The 25,103-nt window shown below is 38.4% G+C and overlaps 1 protein-coding gene across 1 annotated transcript in view; it reads left to right on the top strand.

Annotated features, from left to right (window-relative positions):
* Window positions 1-25,103, top strand: part of LOC122790947 (extracellular calcium-sensing receptor-like) — a 285,255-nt gene that overhangs the window by 53,657 nt on the left and 206,495 nt on the right. Inside the window, exon 2 of the mRNA XM_044058652.1 lies at window positions 17,802-18,641. Within this exon, the coding sequence (XP_043914587.1) occupies window positions 17,802-18,641 (840 nt within the window). The remainder of the gene's footprint in view (window positions 1-17,801; window positions 18,642-25,103) is intronic.

Below are 25,103 nucleotides of genomic sequence, written 5' to 3' on the forward strand. Positions count from 1 at the left end.
GAGCAATGCAGTAATGACAGCATGTGATGATCGTGTAAATAATAATGGTAATGCACGTGTCATGTGTTAATGAATGTCATACTGAAGCAGTATGATGAAATCATATGTGATATGATACGTGCAAGGTTCATCAAGATATATTTCCAAAACGTATTCCAGCAATATGAGACGTGCACAATTGCGCCTATGCCATACAAAATGAAATCTTGAAAACATCATGGTGGCAGCTTTACATAAGTGATTCACACATACAGAACTTGTGTCCTTTCCATTTTTTAAATTATCCTAGTGTTTTTGGTTTCTAATACCATGACAGGCATGGATCCCATTCCTAAGTTACAGTATGATTAAAGTTCATGAAATTAGTATTGTTTCAATCTTTCATGTTAGCCATAAGTACTCTTCACAGCACCTGCAATGTGTCTAGTCCATAACAAATTAAAAAATGGTCTGCAATATATATCACAATAATATGCTAAACATGTTTAAAACAAAGCACACCACTGACAAGGCGTGCACATAAATGCATGTGCCCATTAAAATACACATTCATTACTTATGCATATAAACTGACATCATGTATATCTTGTGACACTGTACATTGTGTTGCTATGACACTTCTGTTACAAAACCTGACATTAGTCATATGTGTACGTATAGTATAACAACAGATTATACAATAAACAATGAATGTTATTGAAGTATTATGGACTTGGAAAGGAGGTCACTCAGACAATAGAGACATCTATTTGGCCACAATATACATGGCAAGTCTTCCTATATTGTCACATTCCACTATTACTTCACAGTATGTATTGATGTGTTACATAACACAATCAACCTTAAAGGTAGACATCTGCAACATATAATTATTATTGTCATGTCAGATGTGCACCAACATAAATGGAAAGAGAGTGTAAGACATGCAGGTAACAACATCAAAACATATTAAGCAAGCCATGTGTAATGTCTGCCTATGTTACATTACAGTACTGTAAATTTATAGTGCCATTGTAATGGTCACCAGGTCTGGCCCATAACATGCATGTATATGTAGTATAACAAAAGGTAAACAAGTGTAATAATAACAAGTGTGATATAATGAGTATGCAAAAGTCTAAATGTCCCAATATTCATATCGTGATAATATATATAGAAGGCCTTGACTGAGTAACCATTCCCATCACATGTTTTTATTAAGTTACCAGGTACATTACATGGCATACTGTACTCAGTTTGTCAGACATACTTCTGCTGCTACTTGTACATTTTTTTGTTATATCAGCATTCCGCATGCATGCAAACCCCACAGGTGAACAGCAAACAGACATATATATCAGTAAAAGAGAAGTATGCCATGCAACTCTAGCATTACATTATATCAAATGATGCATACTAACATGGAACCTTACTGCAAAAGACCTGCTCCAGCTATACCAGCAGCAGGTCATTTACAAGGGGGCAATATAACATTAAAAGTGACACTAAAAATTAGTATTACTTGTAACTAATGTTTAAAGTTGACAATATGAAAATATATATTAATATAAACAATTAATGATACAGTTCAATTATATATGCAAATGAGATTAGCAATGCAACATAGTTAATTCACAATGTGATATAATCAGAATGGAATTTAAATGTTATAGAACAACTGTACACAGTGACAAGCACAACAGAACGTAATAGCTAGAAATTATGTACATGACACTGACTACATTTGCATTATGCTTTCAGATGTACTTACACATATTAAAAATGTATTGATGATCACAAACAAACTATGCACTATCTCAAAAAAAAGCATAAAACTAGGAATAACTTCTGGCACAATAATATCAGAAAAGTGTATGCAAGATACTGTTAAACAGCCCATCAGACTGTAGTTTTACATCATCACTAGAGTAGTGGAATACAAGCAGTACATCCAAAGAATGGGCTACCAACAGCACAAAGGCTGAGTCAGCAGATACAGCAGAATGAACAGGTTATGCATACCATATAATTCATCAAGAACCACTGCCATACATACAGCTTATCAACTGCATACTATGCTGCACAAAATAACAACATAACACACGCCAAACTTACATGTAACACATTCAAGTCAACATCAACATGTGAGTAGAACACAGATGCATTTCATTTAGGTTGTGTCAACAAGCAGCACATAATCTAAATGTATGAAAAAAACACCTGTTAATAACACATAAGACAGTATTTCACATGAAGTGATGTACACATTAATGTTATTCACAATGAATCAGTACTTATTAAACATACCTCTCAGATGTATTATGGGAAGTCTGCCATAACATTAACATGTCTGAATGTCATAGCAATACACATCTAAACCAGCAGAATGGAATATGCTACTTGTATTTCTGGAGACATAAAAGTGGAAATTAATGACACATACCTCTCTTCCTCTTTTGGTCCTCAAGCCTCTGCGTGCATAGAACTCTGTTGTGGGCACAGTCTTCAGCAGCTGCAAACACAAAAAGATATGAAGTATTACAGCATAGAAAGATTGTTTAGTACTTAGTTACAGGTATATCAAACAAAGTAATAGTGAATAATGTAGTTATTATTACACATTAGCAAGTAATGCCATACAATATCACATTTGACATATTCAGTCATTGATGTTTCAAGCTTACTACTATGTACACATGAAAATAACTGATCACAAACTGGATGAAGACAGATTCAAACCTGCTACTTTCACCTATGCTCACACTACAAAACCAGAACCTTCCCTGTGCAGCTATTCAATCTTTTGTTGCGTGCATGAAGTGATGAAAGTCAAACACCTTACATCTGTGAATGTACACATAAAGCGTTACATACGCTAGCAATTGTGCCAGTTTAAGATGTACATATATAGCTAACCATGTGGACAAAGACCTACAAATGTACATATTTATTGTATGCTAAGCTGAGTGTTGTGTCACATCATTATAAATAAAATGTGTACACATACATATATGTGATTAATGGTAACTCAATAATGCAATCTTCCTGTATGTATATATGCATGAGTACAAATAAATACATAAGTACACAGGAAGATACATAGATCAACAGGGATATCTAAATGTGTAGTTGTAAATGTGTTGGCCTTTTTACATGGACATGTACATACATAGTTTTAGACAAACAAGACTTTTTTTGTGTGTGTGTGTGTGTGTGTGTGTGTGTGTGTGTGTGTGTGTGTGTGTGTGTGTGTGAGAGATATTATGAGATAAGATGCTCTACACATTTCACATCACAATGTTTATAATCTCTCCAAATTGTGGTGTGTGACATGAAACGTTAACATCTGTAACATAACTGAATAATAGAGTAGAACACCAGCATTACCACTTGTAACACATTTTATGCAAAGGAAGTCATATCTGTGTGATAATAATTGAGCTGGCCAATGCCAGACATAAATTTTGTTGTGAGATTTGAATGTCAAAACTATGTAACTGAGAATGCATATAAGTACTTTGACTCCAGCTATACTCTTCAGCTATAACTTGTCCGGTATCCAATGTACATCATTTATGGTAGTCATTTGTGATGTCAGCATTCTCACAAAGAAGATGCATTTTACCATGCAATACTGTCATTTATTCCTAACTAATTTCTACATTACATTAACTGGGTATATATCATATCATCGAACACTTAATTTATTAAACACCTAATCATCGAACCGTAATCACCAAACTACCTATTCACCGAACGATCTAATCATCGAACTGGAAATCATTGAAAGATTTTACTTCATCATCCTGAAATAAATGTTGTGTGATTGACATGCCGACTGGCAGTGATTTACTCATTACCTCATTATAGTGCAAACTTGGAGTTGGCATATTTAATTTGCAGAGGGTGTGGGGGGCACAACCCCCCTTGCAAAAACGTAAAAAAAAGTTTACCTGTCACAATTTGGGCCAGTTAAAACATTTCAATGATTTCCAGTTCGATGAATAAATAGATCATTTGGTAAAAAGGTAACTTGTCGATTAGGGTTCGACATTTAGGTGTTCCATAAATTAAGCGTTCAATGATGTGATATAGACCCCATTAACCACATGAGTAATAATAAGCATTTAATTTGTGTACACATATCTATATGTCTTATCCCCTTGTAAATGAAGCATACATATTATGAAATATTCCAGAAGCTCTGTGAATAATGATGAAATGTGCATTTATCCATGGTATAAAACAAATCTGTCAGCACACTGAGTTTACCTTTCATAGTTCACAATAAAACATTTGTCTACACTTGAAACACATAATAAATAGCCAATAAATTAAGAAGTATACAACTGTGAGATTCAAACCTATACATGTTAAGTAGGTAGGAGTGTACTTAAGACCTCCATATACGGTTCTAACCCTACAGCTATCACAGTGTAAGGATTACAGATTCACACTTCTCGTACTTGCATTGTGATTACAAGACTCACGCATACTTTAGCCTTGATGGCCTGAATTGTTCTTCCATTTATTAAATGAATGAATAAAGTAATAGATTATAAAAGAATGTTATGAATATTTAACCATAGCAGGTAACATATGTATGCATTCATTAGCATTTACACATACATTATTAACTGACGTATATTGTCTGATATTTTCTATAAGCTTTGCAGATAATGGTGAAATGCATAGTCATCCACAGCCAGTAATTTAGGGTTAGTCGCATGACATCTTTGGATTCTGACTTTCAGAATGAATGTATGGTATTGGAGAAAATGTTCCTGGGCAGAGGCTATCCTAAAGTTCTGATTAATAACATACAGACAGAAGTGAAACAAGGGAGAAATGACAAGTATAAACCGGTGTTAGGTTCAAGCCAACTCACTCCCACACAAGGCATAATACAAAAAACAAGTCAGGAAGACTTTGGTAGAGCCTTTGTGACTAATTTTAGTGGAACTGCACATTTGATTAAATCTACTTTAGAAAGGGAGTGAAAAAAGTTCTCTGAATTCACAGATTTAGAGGTATTTAAGAACAAACCTCTAAAAATTGTTTTCAGAAAAGGACAGAACATTAAAAATGTATTAGAACATGCACCAAACACACAGATATTTACACAAAAAAGGAAGGGGACACATAAATGTGGTGCCTGCAACCAATGCAAACACATACTACAAGGAGAAGAGGTATATTTACAAGCAAGACACAAAACTATATACAATAAAAATTATTCTAACTGTAATTCAAAGGGATTAGTTTATTTAGTTACATGTGGATCCTGTGATGTCTTTTATGTAGGTATAACTGAAAGGCAACTAAAATGCAGAATATATGAACATCTGAATGATGTGAGGAAAAAGAATAGCACAAATGCTTTGTACAAACACACATTGGTGTGCAGTAATGCACAATTCTTTTTTTCTGTAATTGAAATGGTCCCCAAAGAGGCAAGAGGTGGTCCCTGGGAAATTAAATTGGAATTCAGGGAAACCTTATGGCAGATAATCCTGGAAGCTAATAAAACCCCAGGGCTTAATGATTCTATTTCAATTCTACCTCTGTTAAAGCTTAGCTCTGCACAATTATAGAAGTGGCCTTTTAGAAATTAGTTGTGTGTATACATTATATCTATTTTAAAACTATCATTTCCCCATATTTATTCTGTTCAGGTATTAATTATAAAGTAATTTATTACATTTATTTATTTATCTTAATTATATATGATCATTCATACTTATATATTTGATACTATTACAACATTATATGTGTACATATTAATTGTGGAAGTTTTAATATACTTATACATTTAATTCATTTTTTAGAATTTTGTAATAAATAGTGATATGTTTTTAAAAATACAAATCTATCAATTAGTCAATTAAGGTGAATTGTATAAAAGTATGTAATTAGAAGTGTTTTACATCATGTCTGAAGAAGTCTGAGGGGTTCTTGGACGAAAACACCTTGTGCAAATTCAGCATTAATGCTTGTGATTAAAACGTTTCTACGTACAGCACTTCCATTGTCTGGTTTTTGGTTACTTAGTTTATTTCTACTGGACCGGCCCTTTTGGTGTATTTTTTAGTGTACAATGGTGAGATTCAAACCCATACATGTTAAGTAGGTAGGAGTGCACTTAAGACCTCCATATACGGTTCTAACCCTACAGCTATCACAGTGTAAGGATTACAGATTCACACTTCTCGTACTTGCATTGTGATTACAAGACTCACGCATACTTTAGCCTTGATGGCCTGAATTGTTCTTCCATTTATTAAATGAATGAATAAAGTAATAGATTATAAAAGAATGTTATGAATATTTAACCATAGCAGGTAACATATGTATGCATTCATTAGCATTTACACATACATTATTAACTGACATATATTGTCTGATATTTTCTATAAGCTTTGCAGATAATGGAGAAATGCATAGTCATCCACAGCCTGAGTGCTATAGGTGTCAATGCACCATAACTCTGCTAGTTCTATCAAGTCTAATGTATAAGTTACCAGACAACTATAAATCTTTTTTTAATTTCTCCAAATCTTTTGGGTTTCTAATACAATGATGGGAATGGACCCAATTCCTAAGTCAAAGTACGATTAAAGTTCATGAAATTAGTATTGTTTCAATCTTTGATGTCAGTCAAAAGTGCTCTTCACAGCACTTGCAATGTGCCCAGTAAGGAATCCTTCTGCGGTTCATACGGAGTTACATGTATTGGTAGCATATCTAAATATGATTGTAGACTTTTTTTTTATAAGACCCGTTGCTCCTACTACTATCAGAACTATATGGGTATCTTTCTTCCACATTGCTCTATTTTCTGCTTGCAAATCCTGATATTTTATGACTTTGTGTCTCTCTGTATGCAGGACACTGTAGTCACTGGGTGTGGTGATTTCAATGAACAATGCCACTTTTGTCTTCTTTTCTTGAACCACTATATCTGGTTTTCTAGCATCTATCTTTTGAACTGTTGGCAATGGATGATCCTTCATCATTTTCTATGATGCTTTGTGGCTCATGTTTCCATTGTTTTTCAGCAAAATCAATACAATAATGTTTGCACAATCCCCAGTGCTACAGTCTCACCACATTATTATGCCTTTCAGTATACAGTCCTTCTGCCATTAGTTTGGTCACAACCAGCAAGGATGTGTGCAACTGTTTCCAATTCTGCTTTACAAAACTTGCATTTGTCTGTTTCTCCCACATGTTCAATGGACTTTGTAAACCAACATGTACGTAGCCCTCTATCTTGGGCCACCAATATTAACCTTTCATCTCTGGGTTTGAATTCGCCTCTCCTTAACCATTCCTGTGTTCGTTCCCGATCAACAGGTTTTCTATACTTGCAACTACATTTATACATTTTCCACATTTCTTGCCTTCTCATCTGGTCCTTCACTTTATATTCTTTCTTTTGTTTTTGGCACATGCAGTTGCTAGCTATTTTTTATACACGTCTGGTTTGATTTCCATTCTTACTTGATGCCGATGTGCTTCGGCTAGCCTAAGCAGGGAAGTTATCTTAGATTTATTCTCCTCATGTTTCAAAACTTTCACTACATTTGGGTCCTGTGAGGTCAGCAGATATGTGTGGAGTACCATGATAGCAGGTTTGTACATGTAGTCAATTTCAAGGAGGCCCATCCCTCCTTCAGAATGGGGAATATATAATTTTGGTATGCACTGATTTTTATAAATCATTTGGTGAGCATGAAGTATCCTTCTTGTTTTCCTATCTAATCTATCCAACACATTTTGGGGTCAGTCAATCACTCCAAAACTGAAAGGACAGGTAGAGCAAATTGGTTTATACCTTGGATTTTGTTCCTAGATGTCAACACTGTTTTCAGAATCAATGTAAGTCTTCTAAAGTTTTATTCACATTTGTTCACGTTTTATTGTTGATCCTTCATCATTTCCCAAATATTTATACACTCTCTCTCTTGCTCAAGTTCTTTTATATCACATTCTTGTCCCAAACTGATGTTTTTCTGGTGCTGTAGTTTTCCTGCTTTAAAGGATGCTTTTGCACACTTATCAAGACCAAATAACATTCTTATATCATCTGAAAAAGTTTTGACAATGCAGCTGTGCTTTCACTTCCTCATCTGATATACAGTTTCAAATCGCTGACAAAGAGAAAACGAGAAATCTTTGCACTTTGTTGTTTTCTAAGAGCCACATTATAGCCATGACCTAAGCTGAAGTGTGGACAGCTTAATGGATTAAGGGCAAGGCAGGATAGCAGTGGTGTTAACCCTGGAATAATAAGTTGCCCTTTATCATGGCTTAATTGCAAAGTGGTTTGCCACTGTTTCATGGTCACTGTAATGTAATCGAACAGTGTAAGGAGTATCTTATAAATTTTTAGCACTCTTTTATCCATGAATGTGAGATACTACCAAATGCTTTTTTGTAGTCAATCCAGGCCGTACTTAAATTCTTCTCCTTTTTACAGTTCTCCACTATGACTTTTTTAACAACAAATGACTTTCTTTTATTGTCCTTTTGTTCTACACTTGAAACACATAATAAATATGATGTGTGCAATAGTAAATAAATTACTGCAAAGACTTTGTCCAAAATCAGTTATATGGGGATATGAACCCAGATATAGGCATTCAGCATTTACATTGCAGTGTTGCTTAACCAGTTGAGTAAATGGACATCAGATTTCTTTTACTCTTCTAAAGGCAGTATATTTGTGGATAGCTTCAGAATGTGTCAAGATGCAAATGGAGACTTTAAAGATTAAAATGCATTAGTCTTCCAAGAAAATTAGTATTAGTATTACAGATATTCATGGAATACACTTAAAACACAATGAATCACCTAAACGCATATGCTTACTACATACATATATGATACCCTAGGTGATGAGATATGGATTATGTAACTTAGTGTAGGCATCAGATGGCTGGCATCAGACCTCTGTGACCTTCCAGGGAAAATTCTCTGCATCCCTCTGGTGTAAATCATAATAGCAGTGGTAGACCTGTATACCAATCCAGTCGATCCCAGTTTGTCTGTGGTGCTACCCCACTATCCAATTCCATATATCGACTGTCACTAAGTTCCTTCGGTGTGCACATATCCTCTGCTCATGTCCATCACAGAGCAGACAATGAGCATCTGCACAGTTTCTTCTTCAGTCCATCTCAGTGCTCAGACTCATTGAAGCCACCTCTCAGTCAGCAACCTTGGTATGGTTGTAGAAATGTTTGGTAAAACACCTTCCAAAAATCACTAACTGAGGTCCCATTCAATATGCAGACTGCAATGGTATGATAAGAATATGTATCAATATCACATTTTTGTAATCGGTGCATATGGGATGGTATCTGACTATTAGCAGGCATCAGGCATGTTACAGATATTCAGGTTTATTGATACCTACTGGGCAGTTGTGTTGACATGGTATACCTATGCAGAGCTATTTGTTAATATGCAAAGATTCAAGAACTTGTGCAGATGATCGCTAATGGGGTTCCAAAACATTGAATGCTAATGACTCTCATTAATTATGTATGGTACAAATGGAACTTAAAGATGTGTATTCATTTAACTAAACTCACTGTGAGATATAGCTGCCTGAAAGCTATCATCTTAAAGGTAAGCTGTCACGTGCTTGCATTGCTTTTGTGGAATACAGTGTTATTATCACTTTCTCATGTTCATAGTGTTCTGTGAAAAAACACTAAAACATATTTTCATGGTTAAGTTATATGTAATTATCTGCATTACAATATGTTTGTTACATAAAGGATGGGTTTGACTTCTCCACTATGCATGCATATGACTACATGTCATTATTGTCATGGCAATTTTCCCAATATGTAGTTGTATGGCTACAAGCAAACAGTCCCAGTGAACTATAGATACAGACAGAATCCACTCGATCCATAGGTACTGCAGACTAACTTATAACATCCAAATATAGTTTGCTGATAACTAATGGGAATGTCTGCATGTTGTACACCCAGGGACTGATTTACAGATACTCTGTTTACATTCAGTAAAATCTGGGTAACATGAGGATGGCTTAATATTTATATTGTTTGTTGTAGTAATATGTAGCAATGACTGCATACCTGTTCATTTACATAAGCTGATATTTTTTTCTGCCTTGTTTCTGGAAATTGTAAGTAGTTGTGTTGTTAGTTATACCATGAAGGTCACATTTCTGATGCTGACTGTTCCTGATTGCAATTACATTTATGATACACCCAACATGCTTGAGGTAGAAATGGTAGGTGTGGCCAGATGTGCACGAAAGTGTGGCTACACCACCTTTGTACTACTAAGGTTGTGGCACATTGGTTATGTGTTTGTTCCTTACTTTTCAAAATTACTTATTAACATAGGTTCAGATTTCATTTCTACACATATGAAATATCCAAACATGTGGAATGGATTAGTAGCTGTGCACATGTATGATGTTGGTGTTAGGGCATATAGCTGTACTGTTCACCCATGTCTTTTATGTTCTTTCTGCTTGTCTGTACATGGTGGTAATATAGGTAACATAGATGAGTTTGCATACCAATGCACTGTGAATTATAGAAGCATTCATTGTATATATGCTTTGAACACTGACATAGCAATATGTAAACACCTTTATAAATTCTGAGATGTGCGTATCATGCCATCTGTCAGATATCCAACTACAACTGGAAAAACAATTTTTTCACCATGTGAGAATGAAATAATTATAGAGGATCTCAGAACTTGCTAGGATGGACTGGCAATACTGTGTGGAGACAGCAAGTGTGGACAGATCTCACAAATATGATCAATGCAGTGGGTGGAAACAGCAGATTCAGGGAGGCCTGTTGGCAATGTTGCTCTGACATGAGCCTTCATGCTGCCAACAGACTCTGCCATTATGTGAGGGGGAGGAATGCTACTGGAGGTGAGTCACCATTGTGTCCCCTAAATGAGATAACAATGTTCCTGACCTATCATCATAAAACCTACTAGGATCATCTGATACCCAGGTGAGGTACTGAAGCAGGTGTTCCAGGACATACAGGTATATCTAATGTTCACAAACACTGAAGCATCACCAATTCTCTTTGAAGGACTTTCATTCACATTTGTTATCACATTGTTGTATTTGTGTTGCAACATCAGAACTATGCCATAACTGTGACAACACACCTGATGCAGACTCACAAGGTAAGTGGTATAGCTTGTTATCTTACTAACATAGTGCATAAATAACACTGTCATCAACATATGTAATGCTCTGTGTTTTACTTTTATAGCCCCAATCAACATCGGAACAGTGGCACCATTTCTCATGTAAGTGTCTCGATGTTCTGATAGTATGATCCATAGCTGTTGTTTGCCAATGCCTCCTTTTATATCTGAAGAGTATACTTACATGTTGTTGTTTGTGTGACATTTCAACCTACAGCTACATCTTTGTGCAACATGGACCATGATAAGTTTGTTCATATTGTTGCTATAGTGAGAGGCTATTTAGCACACCTGTGATATACGATATTCATGTTGGCCTGTTACCTACACAGGTACATCATCACAACATTTGCAAGGCTTGCCATATTAAGCATCTCCATGTTCTGTCAGTGTAATTCATAGGTGTTGTTTGCCTCTGCCTCCCTTTATGTCTGACCAGTAAACTCACAAGGTGTTTTTTTGCATTTTATAATATAGATTCTACTTTATGTCGAATGATACATTCCCCAACCAGGGAAAATGTATGTGGGAAGGTAATCTGTATGGTTGTTACATTCCAATATTGTTAGTTACATCTGTGACCTTTATGACTAATGTGGTCTTGTTCACCCACATTGTAATCTGCATGACATCACTGCCCATCCAGTATGTGTATATCCTATTTGTTGCATGTTATATGTCAACTTTAATGCTACTTGCTGCCTTGTATATGCTTACTAAGAAGTTGTGTGCATTTCTTATTTCATATGACAGTGGTATTTGAACCCTCACCACTGGTACTGGAGTCAGAGGAGAGCATGTCAGGTAGGTTTTAGTAGCTGGAATCACATTTTCTGTCATATTTGTTTGATATGTGAATGACATGGCATATAGGGTCCCTGCACCACCCACAGTCATGTGACCTGGTAAATCCCTGTCATCATAAGCATTGTAGTTATATAGTTGTCCAATATGTCAGTCTTATGCTGTTTTGTTTGACTTCTGTGAATATTTATGGCATGTGTAATCTGTTGTGTTTTACAACATATCCACCACTTGCCTCCTCCAGTAGCTCGTCCACCGATCCTGGGTGGGATGTGATGTGCTTCACTATGAAAGTATGGTAAAGGGCACACAGGCCACTGCATTGTGTTCAGTGTCTGGCCCAGAATGTAACAGACATTCAGTTCATGGTTTAGCCTCTGATAGGGAGGATAGTGTGATTCTAATGATGTGGGGACATCAGACAATGGACATGATGTTGGCCTTGACCCACTGTCCCATGTAGAGGCTGTGGCTAATGGTAGCTCTTCCCTGTGATGGATCAATGCTGTCTATCAGACAATAAGTGAGAGTTTAGCTGATGTACAGGGGCATGTATCAGGGGTTGTCCATTTACTATTACAGACACAAAAATGTCATGGCTCTGACTTGCATGCATTTGCCCATGCCACTGATCATGTAGTACACCAGCTGCATGTGTTACATGAAGATCAAGAGCTCATACATGGAGACGTCATGGCAGCACTGGCTACACAGCCTGACAGTTTGTTATCTGTGCCATTGTCTGTTGTTATGGCAGTGGTAGAGAAATGTGATAGCACAAACTGGGTGTTATGTGCCATAACTGTACTAAATAGATTCCCTCCAGTGGAGAGAGGCAGACTCCCTCTCATTAGATACAAACATATCCCTCAAACATCATTGTATGTACTACAACATGCATGCACATTTGCTTTCACTCAACTATAAACCTAGCAGTCATATCAAGACATACACATTGTACTACTGCTCCTATCCACATTGTGTCCCAAACTGGCAGTGTCACCACATCCAGCTCCTCAGTGCTGCACCATGAGCCAAGTATTTCCAGATGTGGCATGAACTTGGTATGAGCCATCAGAGTTGGCAGACTAGACTGCATTAGAGTAACAGTGACAGTTGATCCAATGTGTGTCCTGTTGTTTCATTCTGACCATGTATCAATGATGACCACTGTGCTAACCACTGACTACTCCATCTATAAGTAGTTTCTCAAATGTCTCATGCCACAGGGTTTTCCTGAATATTTGTCTGACCTAAGTGACTACTTTCAAGTTGTGATATGTTGTACATATTTGTCAGTTTTACACGTTAGTTCAGATATTGATGACAGCAATGCTCTATGCAATGATCTCCATGCTTCCATGTTTTCATCTTTTGTTAATCTACATGTAGTGAGTATTTTTATGATTAACATCATGTAAGCTTAGTTGTCCAGCATTGATCTGCCATTCCAGCATGAGCAGGTATGCCTCCGTATGCATGACTTTGTTACTTGTGGCATTTTAATATGGTATTGCACATGCCTCACCCTCAACACTAACTGCGGACAGGTTTGCCTTTATTATCCTCTTGTTGATATGCCCTTCCAATGTGTGCCTTCCCATATCTACTTGATTCCACATGCATAAATATACCAATCTTGCTGTATCCCAAGCAATGCTACATGTTACATGGATCATGTGCATTGACTGTTATTAAAACTCCGCATGACTGAGCACATTCTTACCTCTAACTGACTGATGTTGCAGCAATAATCAATGCATCTTAGTGTTGTCTTATGTGTATGTGATGTCAGACTTCGTTGTAGTATATTTCAGATTGGCCATTCCTTGACATGGTTGTCATTACTCAAGCTGCTCTATGTTGCATAACATGTTGATTAACACTGTAGGTTATTTTTGTGCTGATATATTCCCGTACACTGCATGGGCCTAGATTTATGATGCTAATGGCTATTGAACAGCTACCTTCACCTGCTAGTTTCTGTATGGTGAAATCCTACTTTATCAATAATACATTCTGTTGTGCACACCTCCTATGTGCCACATATGCCAGTGTGGTCCTCTTTTGTGATGTGCTTTTATGTGGTGTTGTTTCCTGTGTAGATATCCAGATATGTTCTTTGCTATGTTGCATGTATAAGATATTCAGGTAAGTCAAATGCTTCTGCTATGTATGATGTCCAGTGTGGACAGCTAATGGTTTCCTTCCATCAGTCATGCTCTGTGCTGCTGTTGTAATGTAACACTGTCTGCACATCACTGTTTAGTCTGTGTACTACTGTACATGTGGCTTGTCACGACTCAAAAGTATGTGTCAGGTGTTGTCATGTTGCAAGATTTATGACATATGATTGCATCCTTTGTTGCCCACACTTATTTCTTCTCACACCATGTTCTCCTGATCATCCTGTGACAGCTCTAATAGCTCCACATCTGACATTTGTGGTTCACTGGTAGTTCATCCACACCTGTGGCTGGTAGCTCACTGTGTTTTGAGGTTATCACATTGTGCAGCCAGACACACACAGTGACAATTTGTGATGCCTTTTCTGGTATGTATTGGTGTGCACAACTGGATGCGTCCAGACATCTGAATCTTTTCAGCAGACCAAACTCATGCTGGATGGTATTCTATGTCACAGTGTGCACTGTGTTGTATGCAACCCTGGCATGTATTAACAGGATTCTGTATAGTGTCATAAGCCAAGGCTCCAGTGGATAACCACAGTTACCTGTTTTTAGGGGGATGAACATGAATATTTGGTCATCTTGCTTCCTGTTTTAATATCTGTTACTGATTACCGTATAGTGTGGGTCATGTACTTACCTAATAAGAGCATCTCCTTATTAGAAGAATGCAGCTCTCAGAATGCTTTCCCTACAAATTGCTGCATCATGCACATGACTGGGTGTCTTGTCATGATATTAGTAATGAGACCATTTGTGGAGCACACCACTTGATAATTGAGAGACTGCCATCCCTTTTTATTGCTGTACCATTCAGCACCAGGTACAGCTATGGTTTTGACTGGGATGTGGGTAAGGTCAATTGTACAGAGACAAGAGGGAAATTAACAATGGCACAGAACTGTTGCATGACAGTTCTGTGCTCCATGGCTGTTGTTGGGAAGTGGATGTATTCATCCATCTTGGTGGACATTACTATTAGGAACTGAAAGAGAATCCAAATGGCAGCTGTCTAGGACACTCGTACTGTGTCTCCCATACCCTGCTGAAATTTCCCAAAGGCCAATATACCCATACTCAGACATACTTTTGTTTCTATCAATACTGAGTTACCCTGCAGGTTGTGAGCATACATATGAGGTACACACATCTTGTGCACAACATATACCACCTCTATATTTAATCTGTTAACATCTGTTATTTCCTGTTCAGACAACTGGCTTAACTGGAGCCTGTCTCAGCCCCTTGCTGGCTGCCTCCTGGGGTGCATTTGCAGATAATCCTCTCTTATGAATTGCCATACCCCAGCCTGCTCTAGTGCATTAAACACTGGTTGTTTTTTTTTTTTTTTTTTTTTTATTGTGGTCATATGGGTTTCCTCCAGGTGCTCTGGTTTCCTCCCACATCCCAAAGACATGCTGTAGGTGGATTGGACACTCTAAATTGGCCCTAGGTGTGAGTGGGTGCATGCATGTGTGTGCCTTCTGTGGAAGGTTGGGTGCCGGGCTGGCAACTCAACACCGTAAAACTCCACTGCCAATCATGAGCAGACAGGTGATCCACTGTGGTGACCCCTAACCAGGAAAAGCCAAAAGAAGAAGATTTTTGCAGAATCAACAGGTTTGTTTAGGAATTTGTAGAATTAAGTAGTGTTAAAAGTAAGCAAAAATGGCGTCCTCCAAGTGCTTTCAAAAATTGTTGGTGAAGTATTACTTGAATTTGGTGCACCCATTGTGTTTCGGAATCCAGCAGGCATGCACTGAGTCTGCAATTATCCTATGCTGAATAAATAATCACTTGGACTTTTTTTAGCATGTGTTATGGAATCATGTCTGCCTCTGGTATGTTGTTGTCTTCTTTCAGCATGCTGCACTGTGCACAACTTTCTTTTGGAATACAGTCCTATATATAAAATTCAAGAAGTAAGCATTGGTCTTCAAGAAAGTGTCAAAGATCTAGCTCCCTGCTGACCAAATTATAAATAAACTGTCACTTGAACAAGGTAGAAAGTTTGCATATTTGTAAAATTCAGTCTTGTGCACAGAAAGTTCTTCCCAGTGACTGAAGACAAGAATTGCATATCTGGGGGCCATTTTGGGGTCAGTTAATACTTGTTTGAGTTGCTTATAGTATATAAATACAGGTAATCCATGCAGTGCTTAGTGGCATCTGTCCCTTTTCTATGAATTTTTTTATTTTTTTCCATTCCTGCGGCAGCTTTCTGGCACCAGCTATGTCCAAAAGTCCTCACTGATATTCAGCAACAACTTTCCCTGCCACCTGTCTATGTTACTCCTCACATATTGGGGCCCTGCAAAGTGGGGAAACCTTAATGTAAACCATTAGGGAAGCAGTTAGAGATGAGATCAGGATGTTGTACTACAGGAAAGTTACAACTGAGAATGACTTTTTCACTATGACATTTCCACTGTTATGCCCATCACACAATGCACATTCTGTATGCACACACCATTGGACTAGAGTTTTTGTTCTCCATCAAGAACTGATACTCCTTTGTCAGAAAGCCATCCACTCTCCCTTAAGAGATGAGCTGGCAAAAATGTAACTGCACACTGTTCCCATCCACTCACATGATGGAACTGGACATATGTTTTGAAGGCAAGCATATAATGAGCTTTGTAGTCTTCTGCCCACATACTTAGCAGCCCCTGGGATATTAGATGCTATACATTGCTCTTCCCTCTGGCATCCAGTCTTTGATCATGAAATGGGACCATAATGGCATTAAGCTACATGTCCATTTAATTGCAAGAGGGGAAAGTTAATCATTAACAAAGTATAACTGATAACATTATCACTATAGCATTGTTTTTCCATTTCAGCAGAGTCTTTCCTCTAGTCTGGCTATCCAGCTGCCACTTCATGATGTACTTTTAACAGACAAGTAAATCAGCACCCTGAGGGGCCTTCTAAATATACTTCTCTTTCACATCCCATATTTGTATAGTTCTCTGCCTGCGTAGCTTCTGCTTGTCCTGTCTGCCCACAGGAGTATGTATGTGTGCTACAGTGATGCTTATTTGGGTATGTGATTCTCTTACTCCATTACCCAGTGAGATTACAGATGATATGGAGATACTAAAGAGAGCTCTGGACCTAATCAAGATAACTGGTAGATGCAGTGCTTATAAACTTAAGTGCCTGCTGAATGTGTTACACCTCATAGCTTGCCATTTTTCTTTCAACTGTGCCTTAAACCAGTTTATTCTGTACTCCAGTCAGTGCACATTAAATTGCACCTTCGAAACTCACTCAGAAGTCATTCGGCTACCTACAACAACAGACATTCTGTGTAACCTGCATGACTGGCTTCAAAGCACTGCTCAAATCTGCACAAAAACATTTTGTTTACACTCTATTGCGTCCTCTACCTTTCTGTTATGTACTGTTCTTCCTGAGAATATTGGCACTGAGAAGAAAATCTGGTATCCAGTCCCTTAAAGCAATCAACATCCTTCATAAACATGGACTCAGGAAACTATGTACTAGTGTCAATCTCATAACAGTATAAAATGCACTTAGCTGGAGTAGATGACATAGTTTCTAACCTTCAGAAGTTTCAAAAATAATTTTCTTTTCCAGATTAGTTATGGTTCAACAGTGGCACTACTAAGCAATAAGAAACAGTTTCCTTCATTCCTTCGCACTGCTCCCAGTGACAAATTCCAGTCTATCGGCTTAGCCCATCTGCTGATATATTTTGGCTGGAACTGGGTTGGAATCCTGGCTGAGGAAAGTGACTATGGACAACAAGGCAGTCAAACAGTTAAAGAAGAGCTTCTCAAGTCAGGAGCTTGTATTGCATTCTTTGAGTCAATTCCTGCAGTTTACAATGAGAAAAAGATCCAGAGAATTATTGACGTTATCAAGGGATCATCTGCAAATGCCATTCTGGCATTTTCAAGTGACGACAGTTTGAATCCTGTCATGGAAGGTATATCTGAGCATAACATTACTAAAAAGATATGGCTTGCTTCAGATGGATGGTGTTTTTCTCCCATCTTTTCCAATAATAATTTTATTAAAACACTAAATGGTACCATTGGATTTGTATCCCAGAAAGGTGAGATGCCTGACTTTAAAGAACACCTTATGGATGTTAACCCTTTTAAAACTCCAAATGACATATTTGTGAAGGAGTTTTGGGAGGTGGCTTTTGGTTGTAAATGGATGCAACATAATTTGAGTTCACATGTGAGAAACACAGTAACTGAAAAAACACTCTTTTGCTCTGGGAGTGAAAAGTTAAATGAACTGAATAACCCCTTCACCGATGTCTCTTCCCTAACAACACCTTACAATGTTTACCAAGCAGTACTTGTAACTGCACAAGCTTTAAATGACATGTTTTCATGTTCTCCAGGTTATGGCTTGCTGGAAAATGGATCATGCCCTGGCATACATCACTTTGAACCCTGGCAGGTAGGTCCAGTAGATAAAACAAGCAATTAATGTATACAACTTGCATAGAAACCTTTATATCAAAAGTGAGTGGTAAAAATGTACTCCTGTAACTCAAACTGATACTGTTATCAAATCTTAAATTTAGCTAGGATTTTTTAATCACTGCTATGTTAAGCAACATTTTAATTTATCCAAACAGCTTCCTAATACAAAAAAATGTTTTAAACTTAAGTTGATTATACCTGTGCTTTTTCTGGTGCTTAAATCTTTTTTTTTTTTTTTTTTTTTTTTTTTTTTTAGAAACAAGAAATATCTTTATTAAATTACCACGTATGACATCGGTAATCCTACATTCATGAACGAAAACAAATGATATTGACATAATTTTAGTTGCAAACATTATACATCACAAACCATACTGAAATAATTGTAGTTGCAAATGCTATACATCACTTAATTCTATCCAAACATTGTCAATCACATTCACAGATGCTCATGGTAGGTTAAGCTGATAGATGCATTATCCCATTTTAACACATTATATAATGTGTTTATAATACAAAACATAAAATAGGCATCTGCACATACAAACATGGTGATGCACATTATTTTATAGCACATTTATTTATTAGGAAACCAAATCCCTCTTTTCAATAAACTAACAATTTCCTCATACAACATTAAATTATTCAGTGGTTTTATCATTAAGTATCAAGTCCCAAAAAGCTCACAGGCAGTCATACTGCCAAATATAGATGGACTTTACATGTTAGCCCAACAGTGCACAGTGTGAGCCAGCATGCAATGCATATTAATAAGGCATGGCACACTTAAGCTGAGTTTCCTGGCTCACAACAGTGCTGCTGGTTTGCGAAAACATGTAAGTGAAAATGGATAGCAATTCTGTGTAAGACAGAGCACCTACAGTGTGTAGATGTGCAGGGAATGCCACAGTGATCACCAGAGCTTTACAAATAGCTGTCATTCTGTTAGTGCAACACATCTGATTGGAGGCCAACTTAATGAGAGGACAAATAACCAGTAATAGGGACATATCTGACATAGATATCACATAGGAATGTGTTAGAATGTAACAGTCTCAACCTCTTAGAGAGAGAAATGTGGACAAATCCATAAAAATGGGGGGACAAAGGGCCAGAAATAGGGACAAATTGTTTATATTGTACTTCCAAACTTAGGAAGTAGAATATATAGGTTGTACATAAGCATGAACTTTCTGAAGAGCAGGAAGTTTGAAACTGAAATGTCAGTCATCAGTTTCTGACTGCACTCTGCAATGACATGCCAATGATTTGCCAGGAAAAAAATGTTATGAGGAATAGATCACAAATATGTGACAAAAACTAGACATTCTGCACAGATCAGGAAAGTTGAGAGGTGTGTACTCAAATGTATATAATATTGAGTCACATCAGTCCAGACATCATCCCAGTGATATGGCAATATTTGATAAGGAAAACATCTGGACAGCCTGGGAATATCTGGACAGTTGGGAGGTATGAATGTGAGGTATATGGTCCAAACTCAGTACAGGATAGTGTACCTACTTGCAGAGTATTGTGATATCCCATTCCTGGCATTTTGTACTAAAGCTGTTTTAATGATATGTAACAGGACATGAGACTGCCATGTAAAATGATCACCTAGGGGAAGTGTGTGTATTGAATAGGGACACACAGATGAATTGTATGAATGAATAGAGGTAAATAGTACAGGTGGCACTCCGTCATGCACAGCAGAGGAGGGCATGTCAATGGAAGATGGTTTTAGCAGCAACACCAAGCACATATCTATATGGTACAGTATAGACTGTACAGTGAAAATGTGTTGTCTGTGACTGTCACACAAGGTGACATAAAACAGGGAGAATATGTATGTGAGATAAGCATCCTTAGATGAATAATGCAGAGGACATCTATCAGGGATCTGACATACAACTGGGGTAGGGTGCATATTGGGAAGCTGTGCAAACTGATATACCTGAAAATGAGTGTACTGTCAGCAGAGGTCTCCAGCAAGGTGAGCACAGGTAAAGGATCATGGAAAACATTACAAGAACCAACCACAATCATGGACAATATCAGGATAATACCACCACTAATCCCATGCCTCTGACATAACATGTGATGTGGAGTGATAAGAGATGAGCCTGCACACACACGCACACACACACACACACACACACACACACACACACACACACACACACACACACACACACACACATTTGACAACTATTATGATACATCCACACTCTATGAGGGTGACGACTCACACTGTCCTGTTTCTGTAATATCTGCAGGAGGTGTTAGGATGGGTACTACTATACCTGTATGTGACAGTATAGGCAATATAGGCTAGTTGCCTTGTGTGCATGGCATATATCTATGGCACAATCCGCAATGTCACAAATGATATGCATGCCATTAATGCTGTCAAACAACTATATATGCAGTGTGTGCATAAGCTGAACAGGTAGCATACATGTATCTGGTGTAACAACTTGATTGTTTTTCCATACTATCAGACAGTCATGTATATTCTACAGAAAGAATACCTAGGTATGGCCAATAAGGTTTGTGACAGCACACTGTGACAAAGGTGGTACACTTCAGTTAGAAATCACTAGAAGATGTGGAGGGAAGTACATTGGTGTGATGGAGACTGGGAACCATGAGGTTATTATGGTCACTGATGTGCATGTCCTTCACATACTCAGCACTTGTGTTAGATTCAAGGGAGTAGTCAACACTGTGATCACATGCTGGTAGATGTACCACTGACCCTCTATCCCAAGACACAGTTCACATACTTATTGGTCTGATTATAAGGTGTGATGTCCACGTTATACTTGAGTGGTGTGTCTGTTTCCTGAGTCAACAAATCCCTCCATGTGTTTTGTCAATGCAAATGTTGTCATGGCTATGACAGCAGTCTCTGGTATGTGTTAATAGTGTCTCTATTACACTACTATCACAATTGTTGTCAATGATTGCCCACACGCTGTAGTCCTTCAGGCAGCTGTTTGGACACAACATGCGTATGTCACCTTTGATGTCCATCACTTAAATAATGGGCAGAAAAGGGCCTAACAGACACCCAGATGTACCAACCCGATCACTGAACCTGAGATATATGTCACGTCACACATTTTGACATAGTGAGATGCCTATGTCATACAATGGTCTACCCATTTGGTGATACAGCTATTTATGGCCACATATGACAGTGTTGATTGAATAGCTCAGTGTGGCTTTGTGTCAAATGTCTTGACCTGTTAAAGTTCTACAAGATGATGCTGTTGTCATCATGCATGCCCTCAATGACCTCTTTGAGTATATCTATCAGATGTAATGGACCTGATGTAGCAGGAACAACTCACACAGATCTGTTGCACACACCTGGAATATTACCAGTAGACATGTAGAAGAGGTCCACAATGACATGTTGGTCTACCTCACAGTTGAGGAGAGTCAGGATATCTTTATACATGCATGCATCAGGTGCTGTCCCCCCAACTCAGATGGGTGCATGTTGATGTAAACTATTGTATGTGAACATAGGCCATGAGGAGGGTGTGTTGAACTGTGTGTATTCAACCTTTTCAGGAAGGTGTATGTGGGGTCAATCCATGGGTGATCTATGATGCCTGGGTGAAGGTAAGACAATGTATACTACCTATTATGATCTGGCCTAGGGTTCTGACACAATCACACATGCAGGTATAATTGACCCCCCCCCAAGCTGGAAATTACACATTGCACAAGTTGATGGGTAAACAATTGGCTCACTGACAGGTTGCATCATACGAACATATAAAAGTTGATGAATCAACCTGTACAAGCAACTGTCACCATTGGTAAACCACAGGGATCTGTGCTTGGCCCTTCACTGTTTGAACTGTATGTCTTAACAGTTCAGGCTAAAGTACATGGCCTTTTGGCTTACCAGGTTTGCTGATTCTTGCATATTTTGTGAAATCATTGAGTCCACCAATGGTGGTAACATAGTACAGGAGGAGCTAACACACACAACTGAATGGCGAGAAAGGCACAAGATCTACAAATAAATGCAGAAATGTGTGTTTGCGATGTTGTTTGTGTGAAAAGTGGAGTAACACATTAATCACATCATTGACAACAGTCCAGCTATGCAGAAACCCATTCAACAGAGCACTGGGAACATATTTAGATAGGAATCTGAATTTTGACAACCACGTGTCCACGCTGCTACTGAAAGCCTATGTTGTGCACATCATAAGTCATGCCATTATATTGAGATCTTAGGATTGTATGACAGCACTGTAGTCAAATCTCATTGCAGTACTAATAAAGTATAACACTGTTTTTTACATGTACCTCACCAGACACATGTAGCAGCTGGACAGACCAGAGGGCTTTCTCAGAAAGATAACACAGGGACTACACACCATGCTATGATGTATGTGGATAGATTAAAAGCCATGTCATTGCAAAGTTTATTGTATAGGATAAGGTAACTTCTGCCTGGCCCCCAGGCCAGTCTCTGACCTTGCAATGGTGGGAGTACTTTATATCCAAAAATGTGATATAGCTGATGACATCAGCAGTGTCTGGTGAGAAGAAGATAACAGTGTCTCACAGGCTGGTATAAAATGTTCTCTGTAATGTTAAGCCACAGCTCACTCATATACACACACTCAGTTGACTGCAGTGAGAATAGAACCCCTACCTAAGTACAAAGACTACAGAACACAGTACTTTATGCAAGCATCACAGCTCAAGTCTGATTTGGAGAGTGTCAGACAACGCTTTATAGCTGAGGACAACAGCAGTGTCTGTTGAGGTGAAGATAACAGTGTCCCACATGCTGGTGTAAAAGTCTCTCTGTAATGTCAAGCAATAGCGCGCACTCGCACACACACACACATACACACACACACACACACACACACACACACACACACACACACACACACACACACACACACACACACACACACACACACACACACACACACACACACAGAGTCAACGGCAGTGAATACAGAACCCCCTACCTGTCTAAGTACACAGACTATAGTAGATGATATCAGCAGGCCATGTGGGAGACAAGAGGTTGTGAAGCCTGTATGAAATGGATGTGTAGGAATGAGCAAGTATGAAAATACTGGTATTGCATGGCACTGGAGTGGTAATTGTGTGATCCCACTTCTGCTCTGCTGTCTAGACACACACACACACACACTCACACACACACACACACACACACACACACACACACACACACACACACACACACACACACACACACACACACACACCAACTTGACTGCAGTGAGAACAGAGCCCCTACCTATCTAAGTACATGGACTACAAAACACAGTACTTAATGCGGGCACCACAGCACAAGTCTGATTTATACAGGAGTGCAGGTGAACCTATATTAGATGACATCAGCAGGCCATGTGGGGGACAATAGGTTGGGAGGCCTGCATAGGCATATAGCTTCATAGATTCATATGAGGCTACTAGCCTAATAGCACCAAGGTATTTAGAAACCTAGTTGCCTGGCAAATGGCTTGATAGTAGCCAACACATGGTTCAGAAAGAGAGACACACACAAGATCACATACAAGAGTAGTCAACATGCAACTCAGGTAGACTTCCTCCTAGTAAGGAAAAGGCACTGGGGTAGAATCCATGATTGCAAAGTCATCCCCAGTGAAACAGTTGGCCCACAGCATAAACTACTTTTTGCCACAATCAGCTGCAAGTAGTGGTCAGTGAAGGCTCTAATGTCAACAGAGACCACCCTGAAGACCTAGAAGTTGACTGGAGAGAAAGTACAACAGTTCAAGGAATTACTCAGGGCTCTAGCACCTTAAGAAGAGGAGGAAATAGTTGAAGTTGAAGATGAATGGCAGCACCTCAAAACAGCATGTGCTAGGACTACAGAAAAGATATGTGGCTGAGCCAGGAATGGAAATAAGGTACATAAGGAAAGATGGTGGTGGAATGCAGAATTCCAGGAAGTCATCAAAAGAAAGAAGGAGTGCAGAAAGAAGAGGGAGACAGAAAAGACTGATCAGGCTAGGAAGGACTGCTGGTTGGCTAACAAAGAAGCTAAGAAAGAAGTTGCAATAGCAAAGAATAGGGCATAAGAGGCACTGTACCAACTTCTGGAAAGTGACTCAGTAAGGGGCACAAAGAAACTATATCATGTTGCAAGGCAAAGATAGAAAGATAAAAAAGATAGTCAGACACCCTTCATAAGGGATGCCAGCAACAACCTGCTCACCAGCCAAGAGGACATCAAAGGCAGATGGAAGGTGTATTTCCAGCAGCTTCTGAATGAAGAATACTCCACACAAGCTGTACTGCCCCAGAAACAGCCTACAATAAGAGAAGAAGAGGAGCCCACCCTAGAAGAAGTAAGAACAGCACTAAGGAAGATAAAGTCAGGGAAAGCAGCAGGCTC

This window comes from Protopterus annectens, chromosome 16.part0 (assembly GCF_019279795.1).
Source record: "Protopterus annectens isolate FY-2018-M chromosome 16.part0, PAN1.0, whole genome shotgun sequence".
In the NCBI taxonomy this organism is placed as follows: domain Eukaryota; kingdom Metazoa; phylum Chordata; order Ceratodontiformes; family Protopteridae; genus Protopterus; species Protopterus annectens.